Below are 14,259 nucleotides of genomic sequence, written 5' to 3'. Positions count from 1 at the left end.
GTCCAATACCCCTCCGCCGTCGTCGCACAGACATTCGATGTCGAGGCAGAAAACTCCGTCGACGGCTGATCATCACCGTTCGACGTCGAGAGAAAGGCCTCCGTCGACGATTGGACATCGTCACTCGACGTCGAGGCAGGGTGCTTCGTCGACGACAGGACATCGTCGTTCGACGTCGATACTTCCGTCGACGACTGGGTATCGTCGTTCGACGTCGAGGGAGAGGGCTCCGTTGACGGCCAGTACTCGCCGTTCGACGTCGAGGCATGGAACTCTGTCGGCGGCTGCTCATCGCCGCTTGACGTCGAGAGACCACACATCCTCGCATAGACATTCAAAAACAAGATTGTTTGATCCGCCGACTCCACGAAGGCACTCGACCACGAGGGAAGATCGCTCAACGTCGAGATGTTCAGATGTGGTGATGGTAACGGAGTCAGCTTCCCGTCATTCCACCTCAAGGTCCTCTGGCTCCTCCACAGCATCTTCGAAGTCCAGAAGTCCGGTACGCAAATCACCTGAGCGTCGGACGGACCCTTCGGCGGATAAAGTCAAACTGTCACCTAGATGGTACAGGTCTTTGGACCATTGGAGAGATGCTGGGGCTGCAAAGCGTATGCAAGACTATGTCAGCTCGCAGCACAGGTCTCCTCTTCAGGATCTGGTGGAGGAGATGGACAAGCATAGCCGTCCCAGGCGCAAATCTCCTGTGAGACCACCTACCAGATCTCCCAGGCCCCGATCTCCCAGAAATGAACCACAGGAGCGGGCCAGGTCTCGCTCTCCTCAACGAGAAGAGCGTTCGAAACGATCAAAAGAGAGGAGGCACAGTGTTCACCGTAGTCGTCGACGAACTCCGTCTACTTCGTCTACCTCTTCTACTAGGTCTTCCAAGAGGGACTACTCCCCTACTTTGACGGACAGTCCTACGTCCCGATCCTCCCCAGTGGATGACATTGGCAAGTATCTGGATGTCTTACAAAGAGGAGCTCAGAAGCTGAGCATTGAAATGTCTGTCCCTCAGGTTACAACGACAGTCATTTTTGAGACTTTACACAAAAAGGCGATCACCCGTCCTTTACTACCGTTAGTCCCGGGAATTATGGATCCTGTCAAGGAGGTATTCCTAACTCCGGCGGCTATCAGAGCTGTGCCAGCCCGCATCCAGAAGAAATACAAACCGGCCTCTTCTGACCCGGTTTTTGTACGATCTGACCCTCCAGCAGACTCAGTTATTGTGGCAGCGGCGAGGAAGACACACGCAGTTGCCGGTTCTTCTTCAGTCCCACCAGACAAGGACAGCAAGACTCAAGACTCCTGGGGTCGCAAAGTTTGCAACTCAGCTGCGTCGACTCTTAAGGTTTCTAGTGCGGCTGCACTTCTGGGTCGCTACGACAGAGCCTTATGGGACTCTATGGAAAGGTTCAAAGCCAAGCTGCCAAAAGAAGACCAGCAGGATTTTGAAGAGACCGTGACTGAAGGATGTCTGGTGGCGAATCAGATGATAAGCACGGCTGCGGATGGTGCTGTCCTGGCGGCGCACTCCTATTCTCATGGGGTTTGTGCCAGGAGATCGGCATGGTTGCGCCTGACAGGCCTGAAGCCGGATGCTCAACATCGCATCCTTAATCTCCCCTTTTCGGGTTCCGCTCTCTTCGGGGAGCATGCTGACGAAGAAATGACCCGAATGAAGACGGAACTGGACACAGTGAAAGCGGTGGGCTTGGAAAAGAAAAAAGAGTTCAACCGCCGTTTCAAGCCCAACAGGGGGAGAGGGGCTCAACAGAGGGTTCAAACCCCTCAGTGGTCCCAAAATAAGAACCAGGGGAAATCCCAGTTTCGAGGTAAACCTGGCAGAGGTAGAGGAGGTCATCAGCAATCCTCTAACACCACGAGAGGAGGAAAAGCCTGATCAGTGGCTTCCTCTGGCGCCGTTGCCCACTCCAGTGGGAGGAAGTGCTTCACAACACCTGGCAGAGTGGGTCAGCATCACCAAGGATCAGTGGGTGCTGAGTATACTGCGCAATGGATACAGGCTACGTTTCCGTGCCCCTCCAAAGAGCATTCCTCCAAAGAGCGTTTCCCTCATCAACTAAGCTTGCTCCGAAGAGAGGTAAAAGTCCTACTACAAAAAGAGCGATAGAGGAGGTTCCTCTCGCTCAAAGAGGAAAGGGAGTTTACTCCAGGTATTTTCTTGTCCCCAAAAAAGATCAGGAGGACAAGTTCAGACCAATACTCGATCTACGACTTCTAAACAAGGTCATCGTCAGAGAAAAGTTTTGCATGTTGGCACTTCACCAAATATGCCCACATCTTCAAGTCGGAGATTGGATGTGTTCGGTGGACCTACAAGATGCGTACTTTCACATCCCTATTGCTCTACAACATCGCAAGTACTTAAGGTTTGTCGTAGGGAACAAACACTATCAGTACACAGTGCTACCCTTCGGTCTCAAGTCCGCACCACGAGTCTTCACCAAATGCATGGCAGTGGTGGCGGATTTTCTTCACAAGAAGGGGCTCTTCATCTTCCCGTACCTGGACGACTGGCTCCTGAAAGGTCCATCTCCAGTGCAGGTGAAACACGATCTACATCTGTGTCTACTCCAGTTGCACAGGCTCGGCCTTCATGTGAACCTGGAGAAGTCAGTCCAGCGGCCTACTCAATCAATCCACTACCTAGGCTCCGTTCTGGACACAAACGTGGGAAAAGCGTTTCCTTCGGAGGAGAGACTTTTTTCCATGAGCCAGAAATGTGGAATCCTGCTGAAATCTCGGCTTCCAACAGCCCGTCAAGTAGCATCCCTGCTAGGTTCCATGGCGTCCTGCTTCTTTCTCATCCCAAACGCCAGGCTGAGAATGCGTCCTCTACAGCAGGCTCTGGAGGATCAATGGGACCAGGCGACAGATCTTTGGGAGGATCGCATCAAACTCTCCCAAGCGACAAAAGACGCCATCAAATGGTGGACACGGAGAAAGAATCTGCTGGTGGGGGTTCGGTTTCCCCAGCCTCTTCCAACCCAGTCGATAGTGACGGATGCCTCTTTGCAGGGTTGGGGAGCGCATATGGGTCCGCTTCAGATTCAAGGCCTGTGGTCTGCGCAGGAGCAGACATACCACATCAATATGCCGGAACTCAGAGCGGTATTCCTGGCTCTCAAAGCTTTTTTACCAGCGTTAGAGTCCAACTCAGTCCTAGTTCAGACGGACAACACGACCACCATGTTCTATCTGAACAAACAAGGAGGCACAAGGTCTCGCCCTCTGTCCCGAGAGGCTCAGGCAATCTGGCATTGGCTCCTCTCTCGAGGCCTCACGATAGTGGCGGTGCACCTTCCAGGCGAGTTGAACGTAAAAGCAGACGCACTCAGCAGGCACTTCGAAGATCAGCCAGACTGGGTGCTAAACGACGAAGTAGTGGAAGAGCTTTTTCGTTGCTGGGGTCGTCCAACCATCGATTTGTTTGCAGACGACGAAAACTCCAAATGCCACGCCTTCGCGTCCAGGTTCCACCGGCCAGGGACTCAGGGAAATGCTCTACTGATGGATTGGTCAGGGACATTCGCTTACGCGTTTCCTCCCCTGGCTCTGATTCCGAGAGTAGTTTCCAAGCTCTGCAGGTCGAACATGGAAATGATCCTGATAGCTCCGGATTGGCCGCGGCAGTGGTGGTACCCGGACCTTCTGCATCTGTCTGTGTGTCCACACAGACGACTCCCTTGCAGGCCGGACCTGTTGAGCAAGATGAACGGGAGGATAATGCATCCCAACCTCCCATCACTGAACCTAACAGCATGGCTCCTGAGGTCCTGCAATACGGACATTTGAACTTGCCTCCGGAATGCATGAACATTTTAAAGGAGGCTAAAAGACCTTCCACAAGAGCGTCCTATGCGTTCAAGTGGAAGAGGTTTTTCTTATGGTGTAGGGATCATCACCTAGATCCGACTAAAGGACAGGAGGACGTCATCTTGCCATACCTCCTTTATCTAGCTACGGCTGGTTTAAAATACGCTTCTATTAGGGTGCATTTGTCAGCCATAGTAGCATACAGAAAATCACCAGATCAGGTGTCTTTCTTTCAGGTTTCAGTGGTTAAGGACTTCCTCCAGGGGTTGAAGAAAGTGTATCCCCCTGTGCGAAATCCTTCTCCTCCATGGGAATTAAACCTGGTGCTATCCAGGTTAATGTCACCACCTTTTGAGCCCATCCACAAGGCCTCTTTGCAACATCTCTCTTGGAAGGCGGCCTTTTTGGTGGCGATTACCTCTGCTCGCAGAGTCAGCGAGATTCAAGCTCTCTGTGCGAAAGAACCATACACTATCTTTCATAACAATAGGGTAGTCTTAAGGGCTCATCCAGCTTTCTTACCTAAAGTCATCTCTGATTTTCATATAAATCAGTCCATTTCCCTTCCATCATTTTTTCCAAATCCTACGACCCCAGCCGAGCGGTCACTTCACTCCTTAGATCTTAAGAGAGTGCTCAAGTTCTATTTGGAAATGACCAAAGGGATTAGGAAAACGGATCAACTGTTCGTGAACTATGGTTCAATGCGAACAGGTTTTCCAGCGGCCAAGAGGTCCATCGCGAGATGGATTGTCTCTTGCATTAAATTGGCTTATCAGCTTGCAGGCAAGCCTTTGTTGCAGTCACCCAAAGCGCATTCCACTAGAGGGAAGGCCGCTACTGTAGCCTTCTTACACGACATTCCAATGTCGGAGATATGCAAGGCTGCGACTTGGAAATCAGTTCATACCTTTACGAGACATTACTGTCTCGAGTCTGATTCCAGGGCCGATACTCAAGTAGGACAAGCCTCTTTGAGGAATCTATTTGGGTAGCCTACGGCCTATACGAGCTTAGTATTTTCTAGGCTTAATATGGTTTATTACTGTATTGTTACTCCTTTGCCCGCAGGGAGATGAGGTGAGGCTCGCTATTCTATTCTAATGCTTATGACTATTGATGAGGATCCCCTGGAAGAGAAGGATTAGTTACTTACCTGTAATCCTAGTTCTCTTCCAGGGGTATCCTCATCAAAGTCATAAGCAACCCTCCCGCCTCCCCGGGCAAAGGACATTCTTTAATAAGGAGATGTTGTTAACCTATTTGTTATTGGGTTTATTTTCAGTCTCCGAAAAGAACAACTGACCTAACTGTCACCCCTGAGGCATGATGGGATACTGGGGGTCATGAGTGCCTTAAAGGCACGGTGTCAGTTTATTGCTATGCAGCTACAGGTTAGCTTTTCAGTCTTTTTAGACTGTGTGTTTGCAATGCAGCCTGGGAGCTTTCTATGCTTCCAGTGAGTTATAAGAATTTCTACTGCTTTTTGAGCATTAAAACAATTTCTAAACAAACTTTTTTGTTGTTTCTCATGTTTCTAATGCTTATTATTATACATGTATGGTGGAAATTCTACACAGCATATTTCAGCTCTGTTTTTATTGGCTGCTATTGCATGTTATATATATATATATGTATTTATATATATATATGAGTATATATATATGTGGGGCACATATAATATAGTGTTTCCGGGGTCCCGCACATGGGCGGGAATATTCTAATGCTTATGACTTTGATGAGGATACCCCTGGAAGAGAACTAGGATTACAGGTAAGTAACTAATCCTTAACTAACATCCTCAGATGTAGGTTGTTGTTCTAGCTCTACACTACCCTTTTTCTTACTCTTACACTCTGTCTCGCTCTGTCCTCTATGCTCACCAGGTCCAAATACTGCTACGACTGTTCTGTTTCATCAGTTCTACCAGTAGGGACAGGGTAGCCTAAAAATAAGCCTCATGTTTTGCATTCTCCAATTCTTTATAATGGATCTTTCACTCTGGAATCAGTTTGTTGACCCATAACCTTTTTGCTCTTCTGGGTGGCCACTTTTGTTTTCTAAGAGGCAGTTAGCGATATTTTTGATCGTAATGTAACTGGCTAGTTTTTAAGGATCTTAATTCAGTTTTGTTAAGCAGTGATGTATCTACTTCTCCTGTTATTTTATATTGCAAAGGCGCACAATTGCCGATTTTGACATCTCACATTTTAACTAGGCAACTTTAACCTCCAGCTCGCTATCTAATCTCATTCTTTTTAAGTGCAAAAGCCAACGTAATGCATTCACTTTTCATCTTTGTCGTGCATGCCTTCCAGACACTCTAATATACAGATTCCCCATTATCATTTGTCTTAAACATGTATTTGTTTTTACCTGAAAGACAGTTTTTTGCTTTACGATTCCAGCTCCCACCTCTTATTGCTGTTACCCTCTGCAGCCTCAAGCTAAAATTCAAGTAGAAGTGGTTTGAGATAGCTTAATTGGATTTTCCACCTCAAGGGTCCCATCCGGTATCTTTCAATTTACATAATAAATTCAGGTGTACTCCCAATGATCATTTGAGGAAAAAAAATTATACATTGATTGGTGAGATATCCTCCGACCTAGTCGACCGTACTAGTTGTGGAAGCATCTACCACAGACCCACCACCCCATTGGACACATCCAATCTAAAACGTTTAATCACTGGGTCCAGCACTACTCTGATGTCTACACTGACATTAAATGTGACCTTCTGCAACTTTTATTTTTTTGGAAACGTATCTCCACAACCACCTAGTCCATATTTCTTTGGTACAAGAAGGAATAATTTCCTTATCAACATTGATGCCCCCAGACCTTCAGAACCTGCAGCTTCATCCCTGCTACTTATGTTATTCTTAGCGTCTACAAGAGAGCTGTAGAAAAAGGCTATGACTTTTTGTTCGAGGAAGATAAAAACTAAGGTTCAGATTTTAGTGGATGGGTATTTTATCTCAGACATGACAGATATCCTGTCCACCTTATTACAAGCTCATTGGGATATAAATATAATGCACTTGTCATAAGGGAAGCAGGATATCTGTCACATTAGTGACAGAGTGCCCATCAGCCTAACTCTAAATCAAGCCCTTAATAAACACATTCCTATATTTACCTTTAACCTCACTTACTAACATCAGATGAGTCTCTTGAATACAGATTTCATCTATGCCAAACAGCCTCAGTTTTATTGAATGCCATTTGCAGGGGAATTACACCCCTGGCATTTGGCAGTGCAATCCTAGAGTGTCAAAGAGGTTCCATTAGTATAAAATTCAAATTGGTCACTTTTACAGCTGTCATTTGCCCAGAATACCTAGCCAGCAGCGCTTTTTCCATTCGTTTTATCACCAACTAGAAAATAGAACAACATTAAATACGCTCTGATTGTGAAACAGTCTTTGGTGATTAGTTCTCCATTCTTCTTGTCCAGTGAACCCATTTACGCTCCTTGTCAACCTAACAGCTGATGCATCATGCAAACATCTTTGCCATTATCTTCACCTCTTTACAACTGATTTCATTCTGTAAAATCACTCCCGAAAGCTGATATCAAATTCCCTATTCTTAACTTACCCAGTAGAAGCTTATTTAGTCTAATGCTGGTATGACATTATCGAGTTTCTCTGGTTTTTACTCTCCTAGGAACAGGTATGGTCTTTTTGAGGCCTTGATTTGGAGATAGTGCTTCAAAATCTTAAACAATATTACCACTGATTCAACATAACTCTTTCTTGGAAGTGCTTCCTTATTCTTTTGATATTTTGAATACTACTTAATGTTGACAAAATGGACATCACCACCACTAACGTCTGTGTAGACTTCTTTCACTTTCTTCTGTGCCTGCCATATTGCTTCCAAGAAGTGAAAGAAGATATGTACAATGCTAAATATCTTTCTTTAATAACACTACTTAACACGTTTGAGGTCAATTCACTGTTCCATCATCCCTGCTGGAGTCAGTGGTGATTTCCCTGTTGGATGTTGTTTTACCCACCTGTCTGAGTAGGGGAAGCCCTCCCCGTGCCCCTTGTTTTTTGATCCACCCTCTGAGGAGAAACCCAACACACTGAGATGTTTTCATTTTTGGAACAACTGCCTCATACCTGCTGGCCTGTTTCCTCCTCTTCTTTTCCACGCTGCCACATCTGATGTTGTTCAGTGAAGCCTTTTGCCATACCCAAATGCATGCCTTTTTCGTTTTAGGTTCACCACTGGGCTTGCCCTGTGTCTGTAATCTCTGGCTCTACTTAAATGTAGTTGCCATTTTGTACAGATGGCAGTGGCAAATACATCTGTCCTACAGCCCCTCTTTGTCCCTAACTTGTTGTGCAGACATCACTGACCAATGTGCCCATGGTGATCTGCCAGTGGGCTTTGAAATGACCCCACCCATTCTCTACACGTAGATTGTGGTCAAAGCTTCAAGAGGTGTGGCGCCGCGGCCAGGGCGACTGACGCTGGAATCTGGGGACCACGGTTCGATCCCCGGCTCCGGCGGCAGGTCAGCCCAGCACCATGTGACTCTGGGCAATAGCTCGCTTAATCTTCCCGACGGCCCCCCAGCGCCTAGAGACCCTTACGGGTGATTGTGCGCTTTACAAATGTGGACTTTACTTTATATGTATTATTTACATAATTTATTTGATGGTTTGGGAAACTGATACCAATCTGATTTTAATATTTATGATCACTTATTACTGGAGGAATGAGACAACTAATATATTTGTTATTGGGAAGGGGATATTAAATATAGCTCCCTTGAAAAATGGTGAGGATTGACATCTTTCTATTAATGCTCCTCTACATCAAAGTACTAGCTCAACTGGGGCTACAAGCAGTGGACTATACCTCAGCCTGCAGGCTACTAGCGGGCACTGTTCCCAGATCGCTGGAAAATCATGAGCTAAATAATGTGACCTCCACCCCTATGGTTGAATCTCCTGTGCTAAATTATGTGACCTCCACCCTGTGCATACTACTAGTGATGGCCTCTGCCTGTTAACAGTACAGTTCAGCTATAATGAGGGCCTGCCCGGACCCACAGACAGACCTGCACTCACTGAGCCACTACAACTTCAGTGCGTGCCACGTTGTCTGGGGCAAAAATGGGCTCTGTCCCACAATCTTTAGAGAAAACGAGTTAAAGGGAAGTTCCTCTGAGGTCAATGAAGGAGAACAATGAAACTTAATTTGGTAGCCCCTTCGGTACCCTCATTGTCTGAGAAACATGGGCCACCAGATTTAAAATACCAGCTTATTATTTGTTGTATCTGATTGAGCCTTCCAGCCACATATTCCTTACCTTTGAATATCCCAGGCATCAGACTGAATCTGGAACATTTTGAAGTAGTATCCCAGCGTTCAGGCTGGTGGCATCATTTGGATCTGCGTTGGCAGAGTCCAAGCTGGAAGTTACGTGCGCGATACCTATATAGGTGCCACCTCTGCAAGCTGATGTCCATTCTTTTCGTTCCGTGCCAGATAGTGCTGATCCGGATTGAGCTGTTTGGTTTCCCGACTTTTTGTTGACTCTTTGAGATTTTTCCCTTTTTGTGAGGATGGCTCCAAAGAAACCAGCTTTAGCAGTCATGCCCGCGAGCAAATCTGTTTCTGAAGAGTTCATTTGGCAGTAGTTCCAAATTAATGCCACCTCCAGCACTACCTTGTGGCACACATTTTTCAAACAAAATTCCTTTCCACTTTCTTCCCGTCAGCCCTAGTAGTTGCCTTTGTAATCGCTAAATGTTTTGCCTTTGTAACTTTGCCATTTTTCTTGCATAAAACACATGTAATTATTCCTATGTTCATATGCCGCTCCACCACAATCCTCCTAGTGGGTATCAAGATTAATTGATCAATTCTGTATTTTCCACAACCTCTTGACTATGCTGCTCATTGCCCCTCCTTTGATTATCCTGCCTCTCTTTTCTCCCAGTTGGTCTAATGGCTGGGTCATTTGTCACACAGGGTATTATTTAGAGTTGGATAGACGTGGGACACACGCTAAAAGTGGCCTTATTAAAAGTGCATTGATGTCATTAGCACTCGAAGTATGGTGAAAGGGTCATCAGCCACATTTCGCGGATGTCCTGCTCAATAAAATTCTGAATAATGACCATAGTCTTTATTGACTGCCCCATTAATCGTGCCACATCATATTTATACGAGCCTGCTCCTCCTCCACCTTTTCTCACTGGCAGCACCGGGAACATCCTTTACAACGCAACTTTTACTCCGTACTACCATTACGACGCAGCTATTACAACGCAAGTCGTTACAACGACTTGCGCTGGAGGGCGCTGTAGGATAGGGAATAGTTTAATTTTCTCTCCAACACCTTCCCTACTATACACGGGGCCTGGAGTTGGAATAGAAAATTAAACTATTCCACTATCCAGCGCCCCCCAACGCAAGTCGATGTAACGACTTGCGTTGTAAAAACTGCGTTGTAATGGCATGCAGAGTAAAAGCATGCGTTGTGATGTCATACATCCGGCAGCACAGGCCAGACAGACAGCATTTAGAAACCTTAATAAATAGTATGTAATGAAAATAGTTTTCTTCACTTTATTTCACTCCATGTGAAAATTTCAGTTTTTTATATATTTGTTGCTGTAGTTCTGGCAATTCTTGTAATTGTCAATTACTTTCGTGCCTTCAGACGCATTTTCGTTTGTTACATGTACTTTGCAAAATGTTGTTGTTATTAACACAATAAAACCTTGCCTCAGTCTTTCCCATAGCTCGAGTTCTCTCTGACCGCCACTACCTATATAGTATTGCCACCACTGATTCCAGTTGTAAAGCACCTTAGAGTGATACAGTCCCAACACCATGTCCCTCTCCTAACTTAACAAATGTTCTTTCTTCTTTGTTTTCTTCAGAATATGGGACGGTCGAGACCTGCAGGTGGCTCACACATTCCCCATCAAGCAGTACATTCAGATGTACTGTGACACCAGCCCGGATGGGCGCTACTGCATCACATGCAGCAACGGGTTTGGTGGCCAAGGCTGTGAAGCCACAGTAAGTGGCGGGTCTGACGACACGCTTAGGTATCAACGGGTGTCATGATGATGAAGACAAGCAATGTGATTGTTTATTTGGTTTCTAAAAATATTTGAAATAAAGAAAGATAATTAAAGAAATCCCACGGTTAAAATAACTGTGTTAGGCTTTGCATAGGTGAGTAGTAATAGTGGCGAGCTTCTGTAACACTAGTCTACATGCCTCATTTACAGTTTGGTGGAGAGGGCACTCTATCACAACAGTCACAGAATACCCTCTTTGCAAGCTGAAGTTCCATCTGCATGATTTACAGTCAGGTGGACTTTAAGTATGTCAGTGATGGAGCTTACTTTGGCTCCATTGCTCATATACACCCCCGATGGCCCGGCGGATTAAGGGCCATCAGTGGTTCACATACGACTACGATCTAGAGTAGACAATGTTAAATGTTTTTTTTGCTGTTTGTCACCACTAGGTAAAACCTGGCAGTCAGAGACACTAAAACAATCTCTTGCTTTTGGAGATGGTAAAAAAAAAAAGCAAATTGTTGTAAAAGTTAGACAGGCAGCCATCATGTTGGATGGAGCTGACAGTCAACTTTTATAACATTAGCAGGAACTACTGTCACAGCAGATCCACCCAATGTTTAGAGTTGCAGGCAGGGCTGTTGGACAACTCTAAATTTGGCAAGCATAGAACCCCCGGCATAGCAGGAGTAAAGTACTCCACCATACCGACATACATACCTCTGCCCGCCAAACTCTAATCAGCCCCTATTTGCATTATACGTGGGCTTGGCTACTCTTTTAGACCTGAGTAAATAACCTGTCAATAGTTGAAACTGGAAAATCAGCCACACTCTGGGTTTTAATAGCTGTGTACATTATTCCCAGAGAGCTAGAAATGTAATGCACAGTAATTTTAGTACCTCACAAAAGGATCCACATAAAACAATTAAAGGCTGGAAGATTTAAGTCTTACTGCATGAGCGCAAAATAGATAGTTTTGCCTCTTCTCGCAGGCCTTGGTCATCTGTCATTTCGTGATTCTTCCTCAGTACAGGACAAATTACCTGAGAATCATTCCCTGTCAAGAGAATTCCATTTCTCACTTTCTTGCCATGCGTGATAAAATGGTCAGTATTTTGAGACACTTGGGTCCTGATTGAAAGTTTGGGGAATGGGTTACTCCATAACAAACATGGCAGATATCCCTTTCACCTTATTACAAGTTCCATACAATACAATGCAATTGTAATAAGGTGGACTAGATGGATGTATGACGTTAAAACGCATACTTTTACTCCGCGTACCATTACAACGCGGTATTTACAACGAATACCGTTACAACGCATAGCGCTTTGGGGTGCTGGATAGTGGTAAGTATAATTTACTATTCTAACTCCAGTCCCCGTGGACCCTAGGGAAGGTGTTGGATAGTAAATTAAACTTACCTCTTATCCTAGAGCGCCCCCCAGCGCAATGCGTTGTAATGTCATGCGTTGTAATGCCCGCGTTGTAATGGTAGTGCGGAGTAAAAGTTGCGTCCTAACGGGTGTATACCGGACTAGATAGCCCACACGTTTGTGACAAAGTAACATGTCCACTAAACTCTGACTCAGGCTTTTACTGTGGTAGAGAGCTTAATAAATGTATTTGCTCATTTAGTCATGCTAACTCACAGAGTCTAAGAACTCATAGTTCTTGTAGCATTGTGTCATAGGGAATCCCTGGTTTAATGAACGTGCCTGTGCTTACGATTTGACTTGTACATTTAGAAACAAAGTGGGAGATGACATCCTAAATTTCCTGCTTAAAAAGAGAAGCTACAACTTTAATTCTACCTTCCAAAGGACTCATTGACTGTTGGGATTGATTCTGTGGGGTCTTTGCCTTACTCAATCTGCCTGTTTGCTGCATGCCCAAAGGCTACCAGTCTACATGTCTCAGTAAAGGAACAAAGTGCAGTGGGTGACTCTTGTCCTGATACTCCTGTTTGCTCCTGTTAGGACCAGGAATGGGCTCTCTTTAGGCCACGCCCTGCGCATGTGAACAGGTTCATGGGTAAGCAACCATGTGCCAGACCTGGCCCTCTCACCAACCTGTACCCACAGTACAATACCCCCCCCTATAAAGTCAGTGCACCCCATATTTTTTATGTTCACAAGCATACTCCATCCGGTCTCACTCACATTCACACCAACCACATACACGCAATGTTTGCCTTCACTCCCCAAAACGCCTTCATGTTCTTCACAACCCACTAAATACACAAATTGTCACCTGACATTCGCAGCTTCAGCATACACCACATCCATGATTACATTTTCTTCAACACAATGTTTACTCCCACACTCCTCCTTGGTCTTCGCTAAATTCATATCAATTAGATCCATCCGCCAAGCCCAAAGAATATGTTTCATTACAAAAATTGGGGTTACCTGAAAGCTGTAGGACCTGGGTGTACTTCAATACAATCAACAAAATGGTCCCAACAGGAAATGTACATGTAGTAAGACAATTTCAAATATACTACACAGTATTGCGTATAGTATAATGACACTAAAACTGATCAAAAAATGAGGAAAAAACGAGAGTTGACAAAGCAAACAACATAGCCCACAATGTAATTATTTGATATATTTTTCAAAAGACAGTAATATATACACTCCCAAGAAATAACGGTTGCTGCATAATATGCAAAGAAAGTGTGAGAAATGTGCTCATGCAAAAGTGACAGGTGGGTGTGATTATTTAAAAATACATATATAAATACATTAGCAGTGCATACATGTAGAATGATGTCCTTGTATTAGAGGTGGGTTTGAGTCCATATATTACCACTCTGAGGATGATCGCACTGTCCAGGGTAAGTAAATCAGGGTGTCGACGTTTTGACCCAAAAGCGAGAAGGTAGCTATCAACCTTATATATAAGTGTTCATCAGGACATAAAAGTAGATGGAGGGGCAACCTGGAGTTGTACGATTGTTCGTCCCAACTGTGAGTGAACTGAATGACTCATTTATTACAGGGGCAGTGTTTCAACAGATAGCATTGTTTCTTACCGACTGACAGCAAGGTGTGCATATCTCTCTTTTTATGTCTCCAAAATATATTGCCTGAAATATGGCAGCCTTTGGGGATCATCTGTCAGCCCAGTGTTTTTGAATGTTTATAAAATATTATTGCTTCAAGACGTTTTAAACAAAGACGTAACTACCAAACACTCCCGGACAAAACTGTCTGAGTGATGTGGCAAGCTTGTTGGTGGGCAACTCTCACAAGCAGAGATGCTAGTAGTGTAATACTACAGGGATAATAGCCTTTTAGTCCTCTGACATGGGATTTCGCCATGTGACAATGGAGAGACAATG

General features: G+C 45.1%; 1 protein-coding gene across 2 annotated transcripts in view; it reads left to right on the top strand.

The window, feature by feature from the left end:
* Window positions 1-14,259, top strand: part of WDR31 (WD repeat domain 31) — a 169,956-nt gene that overhangs the window by 105,480 nt on the left and 50,217 nt on the right. For both annotated transcript variants that reach the window (XM_078642128.1, XM_078642129.1), the window contains exon 8: window positions 10,761-10,902. In XM_078642128.1, the coding sequence (XP_078498254.1) occupies window positions 10,761-10,902 (142 nt within the window). The remainder of the gene's footprint in view (window positions 1-10,760; window positions 10,903-14,259) is intronic.

Source organism: Lissotriton helveticus, chromosome 5_1 (genome assembly GCF_964261635.1).
Source record: "Lissotriton helveticus chromosome 5_1, aLisHel1.1, whole genome shotgun sequence".
Taxonomy (NCBI): Eukaryota; Metazoa; Chordata; class Amphibia; order Caudata; family Salamandridae; genus Lissotriton; species Lissotriton helveticus.
This window is presented reverse-complemented; position numbering and strand designations above follow the sequence as displayed.